This window comes from Apodemus sylvaticus, chromosome 10, assembly GCF_947179515.1.
Source record: "Apodemus sylvaticus chromosome 10, mApoSyl1.1, whole genome shotgun sequence".
Classification (NCBI taxonomy): domain Eukaryota; kingdom Metazoa; phylum Chordata; class Mammalia; order Rodentia; family Muridae; genus Apodemus; species Apodemus sylvaticus.
Window position 1 is genome coordinate 75,806,673 of NC_067481.1, and position 20,981 is coordinate 75,827,653.

Sequence of the window (20,981 nt, forward strand, 5' to 3'; positions counted from 1 at the left end):
GGGCAAGAGCGAGCAGGGCCAAGCATAGGTCCTGAGTTCAATTCACAGAAACCACATAATGGCTCACAACCATCTGGACAGTTACGGAGTACTCATATACATAAAAATAAATAAATAAATCTTAAAAACAAAGAAACAGAACTTTTTTTAAAAAAAGAAATCATTCAGAAATAAATAAATAAATACACATAGAAGAAAAAAGTCTCCCAAAAAAAGAAAAACATTTCTAGAAGAAGGAGAAAGAAAACACAAGATGGAGTCTCAAAAAAAAAAAAAAGGAAAAGAAAAATACGATAGATTCTCTTTTAAACAGAGATAGGAAAAAATAAGCTCTCCAGAGAAAGGAGAGAAAAAGAAATTTTTTCAGGGAAGCAATATAAAAGAAAAATGTGGTATAGTCTCCAAAAGAAAGAAACAATAAAGAAAAAATAGGATAATCAGAAAAAGGAAAGAGAAATGTTTTTTAAAAAGTGAAGTCTCCAAAGAGAGGGGAAAATTAAAGAGATTTAAAAAATATTTCCAAGATAAAAATGGAAAACGCTACAGAAGAGAACATTTGGTCCCATATAGTATGGCTATCAACATAAAAATATGTATATGTCCAATACCGATTACAGTTTTATATATCTTCTTTATGGAAGATCAAAATAAAACAGACTTAGATTTTAAAAAGAGGACTAAAAGGTTACATGCCATAGAACAGAGGTTAGAGGATTCTAAAAATTAAATAAAGGACTTTCAAACAAATTCAATAAATTCAACCGGGAACTTACAAAAACAACACAACAATAGTTCCAGACTTAAAAGCTTAATGATTAGATTGGCAACCAACCAATAGGAATGCAATATTCTGAATTAAGCCTCCTGATTCTATGTAATGATGCTACCCCAGAATAATGTCAAACAATAGCCTATGTGTTCCAACTTGTAGAATTTGAAAATCTAAAATATGGGCATATGTTGATACACCATTCTATTGATTCACAATGAGATTTTCAATGGACTTCGTCTGAAACAGATGGTTCTGAGATCATAAATTTGTTAGAGATGATGTCATTCTTGGAGATCCCTTTACAAATTGAAGCAGAATAAGGCTTCAGCAGATGTACCCATTAGAATCCAACAGTTTTTAGACACTGTGACACAGAACGTGTTACAAGCATACCTTACAATCCTATAAGAAACAATTATGGAGAGATCTAACAAGACTTTAAAGAACATGCTCATAGAACAAAAGGGAAATATAAGATCTACCAATATAGATTGCATAATTTATTGTCTTTAAAATTTTTAAATGTCAATGGGACAGAGAACACAGCTCCAAAAATACACTGGATTTTGGAAGGTACTTGTAGGTTTAGAGTTTTCAAAACTTGTTTTAATAAAGGATCCTAAATGCTCCTCCTTATACCCACTGACCAAAGGTAGGGGAGGAAGATGGCTAATAGGACAAGGGTGTTGTGGACATGTTTAGAGGTAGTTCTTTCAGAAGAATCCAATCTCCATTATCAGCAGTTGAGTCCACTACCAAAATGCCAACCTGAGTCAGCAGTGGCAATCTGGTCCATGAATCAGTAGTAGTGGTTCCATCCAGAAGAAACCACAAGGCTCCCACACTTACATTATGTCCAGAAGATGAATACCAACATGTGGTGAGATGTGCCCTCCCATGCTCCTAAAATACACACTCCTGATTCTGTGTAGAAAACAATCTCTGCCCAACATTAGCTCAGACTTTAATCTGCTTCTGTGTGCTTCAGTACTTCACAGAGGAAAGCTGTTGCTGACATCTTGCAGAAAGAAGTTGTCAGCAGCTGGCTTGGGCTGTGAAGGGAAGCCAAAGTGGCAAACATGGCTCTGGCAGGCCTTGCCCTTCTCCTCCATTCCCGCTGCCTCACTTAAAACAAGCAACAAACAAACAAAACCCTTTAGATTACATTCCTAAAACTAGCCACCAAGGTCTATCCTGTTTATTTGGCAACTTGCTCTTCCTGAGGTCAACTACCAAGGTCTAGTTATCAAAGAATTGATGTCCAGCAATCAAAGTCCCATTTTGGATCCCCTAATGAACATGCCAATTAAGAGTAAACACCTCATCCTAACACAGGGTTTCCCTGTTTGCCTTTGTAGGTTGCCATTTGCCCATGAGCCACATGCGCCTCCTCTCTCTCCAGAGGGAAATCTCTGTCCAGCTCAGGGTCAAATACCCTTTCTCCTTCTCCCTTGTTCCCTTCCCCCCCTTGTCCATCTAGTCCTGTGTCTGTCTTTTATTCCCTGCCCTTTGGTTTTATGGGACAAATGAATCTCTTTTGTGCTGAGAACTTGGTCTTGGGGGTCCTGAGCCAGCACCCTTTCGTCCTGTTCATGAAGTCTGTCTCTGAGGATGGAACCCCCCTGGTCCTAGTTACAGGTAAGTACAGTACAAGTGCACATCACTGCCCACTGATGACAATATGCTTCTGCCTACTCAGACTGTGGCATCTTGATAGTGCCCCCACACACCCTGATTATGGTTTATTTAGTCCATTGGCAGGTTAGAATGGATGGAGAAGCAGAACCTGTGGGAAAGGGGCTGATGTCTCAAGGTTGTGTCTCTGATATTCTGGAGACAAAGTCATCCCTTCCCCTACAACAGACATCCTGTCACATTCTTAGTGTTGTCTTGTCTAAGCCCTGAACATAACTCCTCCTTGGTTTCATTATGAGAGTCACAACACAATTCTAGGAGCTGAAGAACTGGAGTACAGCAGCTGACTTCATCCTACCTGCAGCCCTGACTCAGGTTTCTGTGCTAACCTATCTCAAGATGAGGAGGGGAGAGAGGAGAGCAGACACCTTTGCCCCTGGATAGCAAATTGAGACCAGAAAAGACTGAACAGTTCCTCTGTTCACACAGGACAAGGGTCTGTGAAAAAACAAATCTGCTCACTGCAGAACTAAGACACCCCTATTTCTGTGAGAAGAACACCGGGGTCTGTTCTTTAGTTAAAAAGGAATTCCTGACAGGCCATCATCCTGGGGTAATCAAAGGTACAAGCCACGATGTTTGGTGCATATATGTGTGAGGATGTGTTTCTATGTGTGTTTGCACAAGGTTCATCCTACATGCATGTGTGCTTCTCTGTAACTGATGACCCAATACTTATTGCTCCACACTAGCCTCTAACAGTTAACAGTCAGATATGAAGAGAGAGTTCAGCAGGTTCATAGGCCAGAGAAATGCTGTGGTACATGGCTAGTGATCAAATCTCTGTGAGGACAAAATTGAGGACAACACAAGAATGAATGGACAACATGGAGACAATTGTCACGTACTACAGAGCCCAAGGAAGTAAAGAGAAAAATGCCTACCATGTGCATTTTCCAATGGTTAAATTATCCGTGTCTTCCTACAGTGAATCTGTTACTAACCAGGAAAACAAAAGACTTACTGTAAACATGATAGTCTGGAAGAGTTTCTACTCTCTGTAGCTACAGACAGGCAGTAACAGTGTGAAGGTCTGTGCTTGCACCCAACCTCATTGTGAACAATAAGTGTTTACAGACTCTTCCCATTGGTCCAGCAACATCTGAAAAAACAAAGTATGAAAAGTGCCACAGAAGCACTTGCTGACAGGAACCTAGTGTGGTGGTTCCTTGGGAGGTCCAGTGAGCAACTGACCAATACAGATGTGGATGCTTGGGACCAAACCAGACTGAGCTCAGGGAACATGGTGGGGAGCTGATGGAAGGACTGGAGGAGCAGAGACAGACTGCAACATCATTGGAAGAAAAACATAGTGTGGCGTCACCACCCAGTTCTCCCAGAGACCAGACCAGGCAAGGAGTATATGTGGAGGGATCCATAGATCCAGATACATATGTAGCAGAGGACGGCCTTTCTGACAGCAATGGGAAGGGAGGCCCTTGGTCCCAGGGAGATGTGATGCCCCAGAGTAGGGGGATGCTGGAGTAGCAGGCAGGAGAGTGCAGGTGGGTAAGGCAGCACTCCCTTATGGGCAAAGACCAGGGGGGAGGGAAAATGTGGACTAGGGGGTTAGTGGAGGGGAAACCAGGAAGTGGGCTAGCATGAGATGGGGGTGGTGGACAGGGCAACCAGGAAGTGGAATATCATTTGAGATGCAAACAAGTGGAATGATTAATTAAAAAAAGAAAGAAAAATGGGAAGAAATTTTTAAAAAAAACAACAACAGACTCAGCAGAAAGAAAAAAGAGGAAAGGAAAGTGCCACAGAGACCCAAGATCAGCTCAAGTGTGTGAACATTGGAATGTCTTTATGTATATGTGCATGCAATGTATATGGGTATGAAAAGATATATTTTGGCTTGGGTTGCTATAACATGGAATATAAACTGAATATATTGAGTGGCCCTTGATCATTTCACTACATTGTTAAGGACAGTCACTGTCAGCCCCTTCACTTGAGAACCTGGGAGCACGAGCTAGGGGACAGCCCAGGTCCAGCTCTGGATAGGGAATAATGCCAGCTGTGCACAGGACCTACCCAATGGGAGGTGAGCAAACCACACCCTGGCCAGTGAGCACTGTCTGCTCCACCTTGCAGTAAGTCTCAAGTCAGGACTGTTCCAGGTTCAGCAAATAAATGCATTTGCCCAGTGAAATAGGAACGCCCCAGGGCAGGGCATCTGCAGGGTCAGGCTCAGAGACCCATGCTGAGAACTGAGAAAAAAGGAAAATGTCAGCTCTGCTGGAGATTTGTGAGCTAGAGATGATGAAAGTCTCAGGGAGACCAGAGGTCTGAAGAAAGAAAATCTAAGAAAGGAACTCCAAGTTCTTAAAGAAGGAACAGAAATAGCTGAACACACACACACACACACACACACACACACACACACAAACACATTGTTTCTACTTCACTTCTAGATCCTGGATGGTTTTGTTCAGTTCCTTCACTTGATTGTTGTGTTTTCCTATCATTCTTTAAGGGATTTTTGTGTTTCCTCTTTAAGGCCTTTTACCTGTTGACCCATGTTCTCCTGTATTTCTTTAAGGGAGTTATTTAGGTCCTTCTTGAAGCCCTCTAACAGCATCATGAGATATGATTTTAAATTCAACTCTTGCTTTTCTGGTGTGTTGGGTATTCGGGACTTGCTGTGGTGGGAGAACTAGGTTCTGATGTTGCCAAGTAGCCTTGGTTTCTGTTGATAGCGTTCTTGTGCTTGCCTTTTGCCATCTGGTTATCTCTGGTGTTAGTTGGTCTTGCTATCTCTGGCTGGAGCTTGTCCCTCCTGTGTGCCTGTAAGCCTGTGTCTGTACTCCTGGGAGACCAACTCTCTTCTGGCAGGGTCTGTGCACAGAAGGCTGTGGAGCCACCTGGCTCCCTGGTGCAAATAGCAGCCTGAAGACCACTGTCCTAGCTGCTCCACTGATCATATGCCCTGTGTGCTCCTAGCTATTCCCCTCCAGAGAGAAGGTGGAGATCTCACCTCCATGGTCAGAAGTGAAAGCACTGCTGGGAGATCACTCTCTCCTGTCAGACCATGCACTGAAGGCTGTGGAGCCTCCTGGCTCCCTGGTGTAAATGGCAGTGGGAAGATTTGTGTCCCAGCTGCTCCACTGATCTTATGCCCTGAGCACTCCTAACTGTTCCCCTCCAGAGAGAAAAACTCACAATTCTTAAAGATGGTACAGAAATATCTAAACACACACACACTCACACACATACATATACAGATGCACACACATGTGCACACACACACACGCACTTCCAGCCCTCACTCTCTTCTCCCATCTTCCTTCCACATGGTTCCAGGAATCTTAAAGATTCCCTACATGTTGGAATCCAGTTTCCAGTTTACTCCACCCATTGCTTCTCTGCCTTTTGGCTAAGATCAAGTATAATTACTCCACCAAGCATTGAGCTCAGTCATAAATCACCCCCTCCCACTTCCTCTTTCTCCTTCTAAGAGCAAGAAATGGTACAAACCTTTCCAAACTATACTTCTGAAAGCCCATGGTAGCTTTGAGTGACAAAGTGTCACTGCCTTCTAATTAAGATATCACAGTGGAGAATTATGGGAGATGTGTGTCATTTTAAGTGTATGGACCTCAGTGATTTATGACATAATGCAAATACTTATAAAGTTACCACAATTGATTTTAGAAGAAAGATAAAAAGTGATCAGAGTCATTGCTCAATACAGGAAGGGTCACAATCACTACTCTGTTAAGTAGAGGATGCTGGGTCCTGAGGCCACCTTCACCCCATGATAGATGAACCTCAAGAAATCAGACACTCGGAGTTCAGGGGAAAGTAGAACTGCAAAAGAGAGCAGCCTGGGTTCTGATCTGCAGAGAAATCTGAAGGCATTCCCTGGATATTTGGAAGCAAGTGTTTTGTGCAGAAGATGACAGGGTTTTCAGGAATGGAAGATGGTACAAAGGTGAAGGTTTGACAGAGAAGTGGCAATGAGCTCAAGACAATGGTATAAATTGTGTCCTGAGCACAGGGATATATGGTTAGAGTGGGTGACAGCACAGGGACAGTTGGACATAAAGTGACAAATTTTATCCTGAGTAGACACAGCACACACATGTATGCTCACCCCAGGTAGGGAGCCCACCACAGACCAAGATACAGATACCACCAAAGTCCAAATTTTGAGCCAATGAGTTTTATTGGGGTTTCTAAGACAACAGGAAATACTCAAAGACAGCTTCATCATCTAGACCCACCCCTTCATGAGTGACAGCTCACTAAGGCTGGGAACCTGCAGCAGCTCAGCAGGTCAGAGAGTGTCTTTACAAGTGATTCTACTCTAACCCTCCTCCAGGCAGCCTACTGGTTTCTGCTTCATCCAGGAAGCTGGTCTGGATGCTGGGTCATCTTTGCAGCTCAGCTTTAGATATTATGACTTACTCTGTCAAGGAAGGCCCTAGTTAAACTAGTCAGGTTCAGTGCTTCTGATTTTGTCTGCCCATGCATGAGCCCTCATTGTGGTGTGTGTGTGTGTGTGTGTGTGTGTGTGTGTGTGTGTGTGTGTGTGTGTGTGTGTCTGTCTGTCTGTCTGTCTGTCGTCTGTCTGTCGTCTGTCTGTCTCTGTGTCTCTACTGGTGTCTGTGTGTGTCTGTCCAATCCCTCTCTCTCCTTCTGTTTCTCTCTCTCTAACTCTCTAACTCTCTCTCTTTATCTAATCTGCTCCTCTTTCCCCCCTTTCTAGTAAGATTCTGCCAGGAGATATATGGGTTGCAAACTGCAGAGCTGCCCTGAGAGCACCATGGCTCAACTTCCCTGCCCCTTGCACTGCGTTTTGATGAGAAATTTTCCTCCATCTTCACTGTGAGTACCTGTCTCTGATTCCATGCAGAAGTCCACTCTCTATCAAAATGACTCCACAGTGACATTAAATTGGAAGCCACCCTCACCAACCCCACTCCTGGCCACACCTGGCACAAACCTCCTAACCACAGAGGCACAGACTGTAGGGACAGGAGGCTAATCCAGTGCTCTTCCCTGCTCCAGTATTTTCCTTTGTAATACTTTGTGTCTGCGGTTCCTCAGTCAGTCACTAGACTGACTGGAGGTTTGGTTTTAGTAAAATAGAAGTGTTTTATTAAGAAGAAGATTGGCCAAGACCAAACCAGAGAGACTTCTCTAGGGAAGGTCCCAGCTATTGTTAGCTAAAGAATTAAAGAGGGAACACCACAGTTATTATTTGGGGGATCAACTGATCTCCTATCCTATCAGGATGTGGCAACCCTTGATTCTGTAACAGTCCTCCAGCAGGGCCCTCAGTCATCCAAGCAAGCATTTCATACAACACCAGAACTTAGCAGTTAGCTTGTTTAATCCTGTGACATATTTCCTTGTAAGTCTATCTGGAGATCATGAAACACAGCTGCACCCGGAAATTGTCCATCTGGCCAGCTGACAGAGTACATTCAAAGTAGGAGCAACTTTCTCATAGCTTATACAAGATAAAAACAATTTTGTTTTTACAAAATGTAGCACAATAAACTTAACACATTAAACATAATGTTCACCATCACCATGGCTTTTTCTGAGTGGCTAGGGAGATGATCAAGGGGTAAGTTACTGTTTTTCAAAGAGAAAGTTATGAATTGGACACCCAGAATCACAAAAAGACAGGCGTAGTGGAGGGTGTGTAATTCCAGCACTGAGGAAAGAGGGAGGCAGGTGCCGGAAGCTCCCTTGTAAGCCAACCTTGCCTAATTGGTGAAGTCCAGTCCAGTGAATGTGTCTTATCTCAAAATAAGGAAAATGATATCTAAAAAAACCCAGCACCTACACAGACATATCCACCTACAAACTCACTCACAGACAGAGAGAGAGAGAGACAGAGAGACAGAGACAGAGAAAGGGATGGAGACAGAGAAGGAGAAAGAGAAACATGAAATAATGTCAAGTCAATGGGACAACAGGCACAGGGCAGGGTTACAGCAGGTGTCTGCAATCATTGAACCATGGCTCACTGGGTCTGAAAGTCAGTACTGACCCAGCCATATATGACATCATCTGAAAAGAGGGTCTTGAGGTAGGGAAGAAGAATGGTCAGGGGGGAGGTGAAAGCCCTGACTCAGGACTAGGCTACCAAAGATCCCACTAGAGCACTCAGGAAGCCCTGGAGTTGGCCACTTCATCAGAGCTGCCCCTCCCTCTCTGTGGAAGGATGTGAAACCTTTTCAGCTCACTGTGTAAGCCAGACAATGAGGTCTGGGAATAGAAACAAAAACCTCCCCTCACTGCAGTCCCTCCCTTCAGGTACAAGGCAGGGAAGGATTCAGATCTAGGACCTGCAGAGCAGAGAGCAAAGACTGTGTGGACTGAGATCTGGAAAGAAATCTGAAAACATCTTGAAGGGAGTTGGGACTTTTCCGAATCCATAGTTGAGGCAGCACACTGGACAAGCTTAAAGCAAGGTTGTGGTTGAGTCATTCCACAAACAGACCTGCCATAAGAGATAAGGGGCAGGCCTGGGCAATCTCCTATAGGTAATACACCATCTGGACTGGAGTCTCCTGTCTCCTGTCCCTTAGATTCAGTTTACTAATGTCAAAGTGAACTTCCTGCTAACAAAGATAAACTGCCCTCCCACATTGCTGACGGCCCGATCTGCACGTATGCCAAAAAGCCCACCCTGCGCCAAAATCCCCTGCCAATGTTTGAATCAGCAAATCATGTGTAACCGTGTCAAACCCACCTGACAACCCCCCTGACTTTTCCTATATAAACCCCTAAGTTTTGAGCCTCAGGGTCGACTCCTCTGTCTCCTGTGTGAGATACATGTCGTCCCAGAGCTCTGATAATAAACTACCTCATGCATTTGCATCAAGTCGGTCTCTCGTGTTTCCTTGTTTGTACGCTATCCCGAGAATGGAGTGGGGGTCTCCCCAAAAGGAGGTCCTACAATCTTACTTCACTTCCCAGCCGTTCTTCTCTCCAGAGCTCCAAGATACCAACATTGCATCCTTCTGTTTCCTGAACCTCCCAGCTTAGAGGATTCCATGGAGAGCTACCAGTGACCTTGCTCCAAGGGAAGAGGTGACCTCACAGGAGGGCCACTGGCATCACTGCTCAGGAGCAGGTACGTGAAGGGTTCTAAGTGCCGCCTGACCGGAAACCCTGCTTACTGTGGTATCAATGGCGGTCTCCTGGCACCAGGGCAGAGGATCTTTGATTATGGCTTATTTCACTCAGGGGTTGTTCACAGAAAAGCCCTTCTCTGTCTTCTGCACCACAGAGCACTCCCAACACACCAGGCAGCAACAAACTTCCCTATGACCCTCACATCTGGGTCTGTTGCTCTTCTGATGCCAGCTTGAGTTTGGAAAAAGAGGGCAGCTTGTGTGACCAGATTCTTCAGAGTCAATGCGAGAACCTCTTTATGGAAGAGAGTTGTTGTAGCTTTTTGGTTTCTTGGTTTATTTGGGGGGGGAGGGTATTTTTGGTTTTGGTTTTGGTTGAGACTGAATGATTCCACTGTGTGCCTTTGGTAGAGAATGTGTAAATCAGGATTGCCTCAAACTCAAAGAGATCCATCTGCCTCTGCCTCTCTACCTCCTAGGGCTGAGATTACAGTCAAGCAGCACCACACCCAGCTATACTGGAACTATTTGATTTACACCAGGAGGATAAAATCCTATACAGAGCACCCACTGCTATTTCCTCTTCTAGAAGGGAACTGTGAGAAGCCATTATCAACACAACCAGCACCAACAATACCTTGACTGTTGGGGGGGGGGAGGTTCAGGAGTCTCATAATCAGCAGATCATGGGGAAGTAGCCCATTCTTGGGGCTAGGATTTCCACTAGTCTTTGGCTTCTGGGAGGAGTTTCATCCACCCACTCAGGATATCTCTGTACAAACTTTATTTTGTTTTTTGTTTTTTGTTTTTTTTTTTAATGAACTTGAGAAAGGAGCATATTTCTTTATAGCTTGTTCATACATACCGGTTTTTGGTTGGCTCCACCACATACAGTCCTGTGTCACAGCTCTCTGGCCATCCTCTGTCCAAACTTCTCAGGCAGCAGCAAACCTAATATTCCCCTTTCCACTTGTATATCCCATGTATGCTACTAGCTATCTCCTGCAAACATGTGTTTGAAATCTTTTATATATGTATGAAAACCTTTTATGGGCCCCCTTCCAGTTTTCTGGCTTCTGCAAATACTTCCTACAACAGAAATATACATACCAAAATGTGAGAAGCCGAAATCCACATATGAGAGAACACTTCATGTTTGTCTTTCCAGCATTGGGTGAACTCACTTAACATTTAGCAGTTCTGCCAGTCTGTGTGAAAATTACACATTTCCATTTATATTATACATGACTCCAGTTCCATTGTGTCTCTGTGGTACATTCTAATGATCTACTTATCATTTAGCCTGACGGCATTTCGAACTATTGTCACTAGCGCAGTCATGAACACGATGTCCCAGTATCTGTGCTAGGATACAGAGTCCTTTTGGGGAACACCCAGGTTTGGTGTCACTGATTCCATAATGGCTGAGCTTGCTTACAACCCCACAGCAGCAAATGAGGACTTCCCTTCCCTAAGACCACACCAGCATCTCTTGCCATTTTCTCTCTTGATGAAAACCTCTCTGACTCAGGTGAGATGAAATCCCAAGGTAGCTACAATATGCCTGTATTAATGCCTGAGAATGCTGAATGAGTTCAAAATTATATATTTATTGGCCATTTGTATTTCTTCTTCTGAGAACTCTGTTCAGTTAGATGGTTATGTTTTGATTGAGCTGTTTGTTTTTTCTGTTTGTTTTTTCTTGATCAGGGTTTTTGTTTTAAGTTCTTGGCCTATTTTGAACATTAATCTTCTGTTGAATGAATTGCTGACAAGGATCTCCACCCCTCTGGCAAGCTGTCTCTTTCCTTGTCCGTTTCCTTTGTTGTACACAAGCTTTTAATTTCCATTAGCTTCTGCTTGTATTCCATGGCCTTATTTCCTGAGTAGCTGGAACATTACTTGGAAAGCCCCTACCTATTCCTACTTCTTAAAGTTTGTTTATTTCCAGAATTTTGAGCACCATTTCTTAAAGGAAAGTTCTTTCTCCAATAAGATCCTTTAAAAGAAAAAAGTAGGAGGTGGAGGAGGAATGAAAGAAAGAAACAAACAAACAAAAAATCAAAGTGAGGTGGTTGCAGGCCTGTGTGTTTATATCTGTCTTGTCTCTTGCTTTTTAACATGTCTGATATCCAGGCAAGATCGTGTGCTTTTCCTACTGTGGTTCTGGAGCAGAGCCTGAATCCAAGGACAGTGATATCATCAGCACTTTCCCTCCCTCAGGCCTGCTTTGATGGACTGAGATCATTCATGCTTTCAACTAAATTTTGGATTTTTTTCCATTTCATGAATAATGGCCTTAGAATATTTATAGGAAATGCATTGAATCCATAGATTAATTTTGTTAAGCCAGCCATTTTTATGACATGAATTCTTCTAATCCTTTGGCATGAGTAGTACTTTTTTTTAAGTGTCTTCTAATTTTTTTTTTTGAAGCTTTTAAAGTTTTCACTATAGAGGGCTTTTCCCATTTGGTTAGATGTATTCCAAGCCATGTTATTGGGAAGAAGGTGCTGACAAACAGTATAAAGGAGATTGATTCCCTGTTTCTTCTTTAGCATGTTTGACATTGGAATACATGAAAGCAAACAAGATTTTTATGTTAATTTTGACTTCTATCAGTTGGATGAAATGATTCTAAGAGTTCTCTCAGGAAAACTTTGGGTTCTTTTAGGGATAGAACCTTATATTATCTTTGACTCTTCACTTTTCTATTTATATATTTTCCCCTTGGGTCTAATTATCCTAGCTAAGACTTCTAGAACTGAACTGAAGAAAGAGAGGACAATAAATGGAAACCCTTGTCTTCTTCCTATGAGTTTGTTTGGAGGTTTCTCATTTGGCACAACATTGGCTGTATGTTTGCTATGTACAGTCGTAATTATGTTGAGGTGTGTTCTCCCCTTTCCCAATTTCTTCAGGAACTTATTGTAAAGAACATGTTTGGTTTTGGTCAGATCATGGGCTCTTAGGAGAATTGTCCCCAATCTGAGCTTAAGTCCACCCTCTGGGGACCTCTTGGACACCCTGTTTCCTAAAATCTACCTGATTCTCCTGTGGCCAATATGAACATAGAAATCAAGTCTGGCTGAACATCTAACATCTTCCTATTTTCTTATAAAAGTACCTTCATACACAATCAGCCATAATGGGTCGTGGACCTGCCCTATATATGTGTCATGTGTTCCCATTTGGGATGCCCAGAACACAGATACAGCTCTGTGTTGTAGGAATCAAGAGCAACAGACAGGAAGTCTGTAATCTGAAGATGTTCTAAAGGCTCTCTAATTAAGTTACATGAAAGATAGCCATCCAACTTTCTTCTTCTTTCTCACAACTAGGATAATTATATTTGTCAGGGTTCTCTAGAGTCACAGAACTAAAGGGTAGTCTCTATATTGTACAGGAATTTGTTCATGACTTACGTTTTGTAGTCCAACTCCCCAACAATGGTCAGCAGCAGCTGTGAATGGAAGTCCAAGGATCCAGCAGTTGCTCACTCCCACAAGGAAAGCAGGCAAAGAAAAGAGAGCCAATGTTCCTCCTTCCAATGTCCTTATATACATCTGCTGCAGAAGGTGTAGCCCAGATTAAAGGTGTGTGCCACCACACCCCTATCTGGGACTTGCTTTGTCCCAGATGACCTTAAACTCAGAGAGTTCCCTGTCATAATCTTCTGGAATCATAGCCACTATGTCTCAAGATCTCCAAGCCAAGATCCAGGACAGAAACTTGTATCTCTCAGCCTCCAGATTAGGATCACAGGTGAGCCTTCCAATTCTGGATTTGAGTTCATTCCAGATATAGTCAAGTTGACAATGAGGAGTAGCCACTATAGTGATAGAGTTAGAATATTTTCATTTCTGCATAATTTAGTTCAAGGTTCTCCACAGGAACAGAACTGCTAGCAAGAATCTTCACGCATTAAAGGAGATTTAACAGAGTGGCTAACCACCAGTGATGTGGCCAGTCTAACAGTAGACACTTCCTGAAGGAAAGGCTGCTAACTTGGTCCATGAGGCTCTGTCACAGAAGGCCTTCAGTGTACACTGGAAACCCTAAGAAGTGGGCTCTAATAGCAGTGACAGAATGCCTCAGCAGCAGAAAGGATAAACTTGCCAGTGCAAATGAGAGCAAGCAGGCAAAGAATGCAAGTCTCCTTTCCATGTGGGCTGCCACCAGAAGATGTAGCCCAGATCTAGGGTAGGTCTCTCAACCTCAGATGACCCAATGTAGAGAAATGTCTCTCAGGTGTGCCCAGCTACGTGGGTTTCCCTTCATTCCAGATGGAGTCGAGTTGACCAACAAGATGAGACGTCACTTGGGGTTTATTAAAAGACAAATCTACAACACTTACATATGTTGTGGTCCAGGAGTTGCCCCACAAACCACACCGTGCCCCAGTGTCAGTCAGCCAGGGATAGATTATGGAGAATTTGCCCCAGGACTGATCAGTCACTGCCACATACCACACTTGGGAGCCAACTAACTCTGAGCCAAATTAGAACAGATTTTGTACCCTGAAATCCACAAATCTCTGTGCCAAGTTATGCCAACAATTTGTATTTAGAGATAGGAGACTTCCTAAAGAACATATATTTGTGGCATGTTTATCATGACTTCATTGATTGGGTCATTCATCCATGGCAGTGTGACTTGCCTTGCCTATAGCATTCATGTCCCAACCAGGGTGTCAGTTACCCACGCACATGGCACAACCAGGGAAGTCTGGACTCCAAGTTTATTGTGGCTAACTCTATAAAGCAGGTCTAATTGATCTCTGTTATGATTGGTTTCAAAGAACAATAAAACATAGAACATAACAGACTTTGGCTTAACAGTTAACTCAGGCATGAAAATGTTCCTAGTGACAGCACATGAGCCAGTTTCCTTGCAACAGTAGTAACAGTGTATGAGCAACGTTCCTTGTAACAGCATAAAATGAATGGCTAGACAGGCAATAGATACCCAGGCCATAACAACTTAGTTTTTCCATTCCCTTGTCTTTCAGAAGCTGCACCATTAGGGAAAATGACACCAAAAGATTTTGGAGGGTGTGTGTTTTGTTTTGCTTTTCCAAGACAAGGTTCTCTGCATAACAGCTGGGTATATTCTTGATCTCACTTTGAAGAGTAGGCTGACCTGGAACTCATGTGCATGCCTCTGCCTCTGTAGACCATGGTCTCCAGACACACACACACACACACACACACACACACACACACACACACACACACACACACACACATTTTGGTAAGTTTAGCTTCAGCCTGTGAAAGACAACATGTGCTATTTGTTTTTCTGAACTCTGGATTCTTTTCTCTGAACAACAAATTGCAGTTGCACTAATTTTATTTTCTGAAAATGTCATGGTTTCATTTTCCTTCATAACTACATAGAACCTTACTGTGTATATGTGCCAGAAGTTCTTTGCCAATTCATCTGTATATAAATATCTACACTGAATTGATTTCATAGCGACCATCAGTACAGCAGCTGTAACCACTGGTGTGCTTGCATCTGTGTGGTCTGTTGACTAATAGTCCTTCAGGTTGAATTGAATAGTGTACCTGGGATAGTGATCAACTTCTGAAGGATATGGAGCAACTTCTAACAGTGAGTAAGGTTCCTCTTTTCTACATTTGGTAATTGTAATGGTTTCTTGGTAGTAACAATCTGATTTAGTTGCCCTTTCTCTGATAGTTCAGGGTATTGAGTAAACTTTCAAGTATGTGTTAGCCATTTTATGTAGTCTCTTGACTGCCTCTACAGCTCACTAATTGGTAGAATGATTTGGGTTTTTACTGTTTCAGGGATTTTTACATTGTCAAAAAAAAAAAAAAACCCACACACTTCCAGTTCTCACATCATTTCTTTTTTTTTTTTTTTTTTTTTTTTTTTTTTTTTTTTTTTAGTTTTTTGGATTTGGTTTTTTCGAGACAGGGTTTCTCTGTATAGCCCTGGCTGTCCTGGAACTCACTCTGTAGACCAGGCTGGCCTCGAACTCAGAAATCCACCTGCCTCTGCCTCCCAGAGTGCTGGGATTACAGGTGTGCGCCACCACCGCCCGGCTCCTCACATCATTTCTGATGTTTGTTCTTCATCACACTCAGCGTTAAAGGGCACAATTTAGGTATCAAATTTTTGGCTGAGCATTCAAAAGTCACTTATGCAACATTCTTTGACCATTATGAGTTTATCAAAAGTTACTCTTATTCACTATCACAGCAGCTTCTATGGCCAAAGTTGACAGGTGTACAAATTCTTTGATTCAGAAATACATAAATATGTAGATAGGAAATGGATGGACATGTCATGCCCATTTAACCAAATAACAGTAGCAGCTTCCCCACCAGAACCTATGACTACCACAAGCACAAGGTCTTGATTGAAAAAGCAAAGGGTTTTCAGCACCTAAGAGAGGACTGTCATAGGTAGCAAAGTCACAGGCAACCCAGGAAGGATAGACCAAGAGTCTCCAACATTCTTGAAATTATTCCTTCTGACTATGAACTGAGCACTCCAATTTAATTTGGTACCATTCATGACAATTATTGAAGTAAAACAAGAAACCTGAAAGTCAGTATGCATGTCATAATATGACCTTATCTCAAAAGACTGACAAAACTATGAACTGGGGTAATTTCTTTTCCAGAAAATAGTCTGGGCATCTTAACCCAGCCTGAGCTCAAACTGTCAATTCATAGCACAGCATCCTTAGTGCTGTTGCTACATGCTTGAATTTTATCTTGATGAACTAAAAACACTGAAAAGAAGAAAATACTCAAAGATCAAAAAGTTTGAGTCAAACAAAAATTTAAAGCTAAATCCAGTAGTAAGTGCTATTCAGTCTTGCAAACTTATTAATGGGAACTAAGTCCCTGTTTATAATGTAGGGGCAGATACTGGGGGCTCTCCCATTGGTTGTTCTTCCTGAACTAATGTGTTGAACTTCCTGGTTCTTTCCTCCCATAGGTACCATCTACATTTCCCAGGCATGGGTCAGACTTCCCCTTATACTCTCTCTCCAAAGGAGAATCCCTATTTGGCCTCCAGCATTGGCACAAATCTTCAAAATTTCAAGATGGAAACCAAAATCCTGTCTCGGGAATTAAAGGCCTTCATTGAATCATCCCTAGAGAATGGAAACCTTCAAGAAACAGTTTCTGCAATCAGCAAAGCTCTGGGTGACATTGAGAAAGCCCCACTGAACATTGCAGTGATGGGAGAGACTGGGGCTGGAAAGTCCAGTCTCATCAATGCTCTACAGAGAGTGGGGGCTGATGAAGAAGGTGCAGCTGCTACTGGGGACATAGTTACAACCACTGAGAGAACACCATACCAATATGTAAAGTTTCCAAGTTTGACACTATGGGACCTGCCTGGCATTGGGTCTATTGCTTTCCAATCACATGATTATCTGAAGAAAATCAAATTTGAGGAGTATGACTTCTTAATTTTTGTCTCTTCTGGATGGCTGAAACGTGATGACATACAACTTATCAAGGCCATTGTGAAAATGAATAGGAGTTTCTATTTTGTTAGAACCCATATAGATCTTGATCTAAGGGCTATAGAAAGGACATATTCTAGGAGATTCAAGAGAGAGAACACATTAAAGCAGATTCAAAATTTCATTTCAAGTATACTTACAGAACTTACCCACCAGGAGCCTCCAGTCTTCTTGGTCTCTAACTTTCATGTGTCTGACTTTGACTTCCCAGAGCTGGAATCCACCCTTCTGAGTGAGCTCCCCACCTACAAACGCCACATGTTCATGCTCACTCTGCCAATTGTTACAGATTCCACCATAGACCGGAAGAGGGATATGCTGAAACAAAAGATCTCAAAGGAATCCAGAATGCCAAGAGCATGGGCTACCATACCATTCAGGGGATTGACCCAAAATGACATGGAGATCTTGGAACAGACTTTGAATGAATGTAGATCTTCCTTTGGCCTGGATGAGGCATCACTGGAAAACATTGCTGAGGATTTGAATATGACACTGGAGGAACTCAAAGCAAACATTAAGTCTCCAAATTTGCTCTCAGATGAACCTGATATATCCTTAACAGATAAAATATTGAAGTACATTAGAAATCCTTACTTTTCAAAGTTTTCCCACTTGCAAAATTACTTCATTGACATGGTTGCAAGTGATGCTAAAATTATCCTTAGCAAAGAAGAGTTTTTAGGAAAGAATGTGAGCTCATTCAACCCTTTTTTTTTTTTTTTTGGTTTTTTGGTTTTTTGGTTTTTTTGAGACAGGATTTCTCTGTGTAGCCCTGGATGTCCTGAAACTCACTCTGTAGACCAGGTGGGCATCGAACTCAGAAATCCGACTGACTCTGCCTCCCAGAGTACTGGGATTACAGGCATGTGCCACCACCGCCAGGCAGCACATTCAATTCTAATGTCTCTCCATACTGGGAGGAGTCCATGGAAATACCTTTTTATTTCACTTTGCTGATGTGTTTCAAAGTGACTCTGATGAATTATGTCATATCCATTTTCTGCACCTGTTGACATCCTGGGGTCTCTCTGGTTGAGACTGCTGTTACATGATGCACTCCTAAGGCTTTTCATTGTAAATCATCTCATGACTGTGGTGTCTATTTGCTTTGTATTTAAGAAGTATTTCAGTCAGATGGAGCGCTACTTGTCAGTTTGCTTTTGATTTCTATGCATTGCAAACCCCATGTGGGAAAATCCGATGACTTTTTCATACCCATTTAACTTTAAGATCTTCAATGACTCCATCTTATAGTAAGCTCTTTGGACAACTTAGGTTTTTTGTTTTGTTTTTGTTTTTGTTTTGTATAGGGTGAATGGCGAGGGACAAGGTTTAGTCTTGCCTGATGTCCACAGTTTGCCCAGTTCCATTCCTCAAACCATGTGCCCTTTGTACCCTGTGATCATTTGGAAGCCTTGTTGAAATATTGACTGACAGTAGATGCATTCTGTTGGCTGCACGGTTATTAATATAGTTCTGGATATGCCCTTCCTGTCAGTTTGTTGGTCTATGGTCCTGTCTTCATAGCACTATTGGGCTGTTTTTTTCACTGTGGCTCTGTGTGATTCCTTGAAATCAGGTATTACAATGACTCCTAACACCACTGGATTTGATCAATCTGGTTTGACTGTAGTCTTCTGTGTTCCCATGTGAGTTTTGTCATTCCACAGTCTAGTTCCATTCTAAATGGCATTGAGGTTGTACTTGAGATTACTTGAGTGTCTGTAGATCACTATGTGAAGTATGAACAGTTCAATAATATAAATGTTTATAAGCTATAAATACAGAAATCTTAGAATCTTTTGTCACCTTCTTTGACCTTTCTTTCATCTCTGCTTTGGAGCATCTGAATTCCTTGGTTACTTATTGAAACTTGATTGCTTCCTTCCTTCCTTGTTTTCTATCTTCCTATGATCTTACTCTGCCTTATTATCTTGTTTGTGTGTGTCTTATGTCTACTGTTAATGAACTTTTTTTAAAAAAACTAATAAAATTATTTTAAAATATACAGCTCAGTATTGACATTTTTAAGTCATCAAAATAATGAATCTTAGTTAAATGTCTCTTATATATACATGATTTCTTCTGATGCTGAAAGTAATATGCACTCAACCAGTTTTTGAAATCTATTTGGAACATTAAATATGATAGAAGTAGAAAAAAATCTCTTATGAAATCCACTATGAAAGAAAATTGTAACAGATTCTTGATTAGACAGGAACTGTTCCATCAATAAGGGAGAATATGCAATGTAACTGTGGCTTCGTCAAATGAACTGGGTTCCTTCTGTTTTGATTTTTGCAGAATAGTTTGAAGAGTATTGAATTCTACACTAAACCCATCTGTCCTTGGATTTTTTTTTTTTTTTTTTTTTTTTTTTTTTTTTTTTTTGGTTGGGAGATATCTAATGACTCCTGCTATTTCTTTTGGGGTTAAGGGACTGTTTTGATGGTTTATCTAATCCTGGTTTAACTTTGGCACCTGGTTTCTGTCTAGAAAATTTTCCATTTAATTCAGATTTTTCAGTTTTTTTGAGTGTAGGCTTTTATAGTAGTATCTGATGATTTTATTGAATTTCCTCAGTTTCTGTTACACCTCCTTTTTCATTTCTGATTTTGTTAATTTGGATACTGTCTCTGTGCCCTCTGGTTAGTCTGGCTATGGGTTTGTCTATCTTGTTGATTTTCCCAAGAACCAGCTCCTGGCTTGGTTGATTCTTTGAATAGTTCTTTTTGTTTCTACTTGGTTGATTTCAGCCCTGAGTTTGATTATTTCCTGCCATCTACTCCTCCTGGCTGTATTTGCTTCTTTTTGTTCTAGAGCTTTCAGGTGTCCAGTTAACCTGCTAGTGTGTGCTCTATCTAGTTTCTTTTTGTATCCACTGAGAGCTGAGTTTTCCTCTTAGAACTGCTTTCATTGTGCCCATAAGTTTGGGTATATTGTGGCCAATAAAATTTTCATCAAATTCCAAACAGTCTTTAATTTCACTCTTCATTTCTTCCTTGACCATTGAGTTATTATTGAGTAGGGCATTGTTCAGCTTCCATGTGTATGTGGGCTCTCTGTTGTTTTTGTTGCTATTGAAGAGCAGCCTTACTCCACAGTGATCTGATAGGAGGCATGGGATTAGTTTGATCTTCTTGAATCTGTTGAGGCCTATTTTGTGACCAATCGTATGGTCAGTTTTGGAGAAGGCACCATGAGGTGCTGAAAAAAGGGTATATTCTTTTGTTTTATGATGAAATGTCCTATTGATATCTGTTAAGTCCATTTGGTCCATAACTTCTGTTATTTTCACTAAGTCTCTGTTTAGTTTCTGTTTCCATGATCTGTCCATTAATGAGAGTGGGGTGTTGATGTCTCCCACTATTATTATATGAGGCACAATGTGTGCTATGAAATTTAGTAAAGATTCTTTTAGAATGTGGGTACCCTTTCATTTGGAGTATAGATGTTTAGAACTGAGAGTTCTTCTTAATAGACTTATCCTTTGATGAATACGAAGTGTCCCTCCTTTTCCTTTTGGATAACTTTGGTGAAAAGTCGATTTTATTTGATATTGCAATGGCTACTCCAGCTTGTTTCTTGTGACCATTTGCTTGGAAAATATTTTCCAGCCCTTTACTATGATATAGTATCTGTTTTTGACACTGAGATGAAATTTCTGTATGCAGCAAAATTCTGGGTCCTGTTTGTTTGTCTAGTCTGTTAGTCTGTGTATTTTCATTGGGGAATTGTGTCCATTTATGTGAAGGGATATTAGAAAATAGTGATAGTTGCTTCCTGTTATTTTTAATGTTATTTTTATACCTATCTTTTTTTGGATTTGTTGAAAGATTACTTTCTTCCTTTTTCTAGGGTGTAGTTTCCCTCCTTGTGTTGGTGTTTTCCGTCTATT

At 41.6% G+C, this 20,981-nt stretch overlaps 2 protein-coding genes across 2 annotated transcripts in view; both read left to right on the top strand.

Moving 5' to 3' along the window:
- Positions 1–20,981, top strand: part of LOC127693478 (uncharacterized) — an 87,438-nt gene that overhangs the window by 33,223 nt on the left and 33,234 nt on the right. The gene's annotated exons all lie outside the window — the stretch shown is intronic.
- On the top strand, positions 1,375–19,091 carry LOC127693487 (T-cell-specific guanine nucleotide triphosphate-binding protein 2-like). Its single transcript, XM_052194387.1, is given in 7 exon segments — positions 1,375–3,030; positions 7,182–7,300; positions 9,426–9,566; positions 12,974–15,183; positions 16,543–17,781; positions 17,973–18,007; positions 18,010–19,091. Coding segments are annotated over 3 exon segments (1,362 nt in total). The 5' UTR covers positions 1,375–3,030; positions 7,182–7,300; positions 9,426–9,566; positions 12,974–15,183; positions 16,543–16,564; the 3' UTR covers positions 18,120–19,091.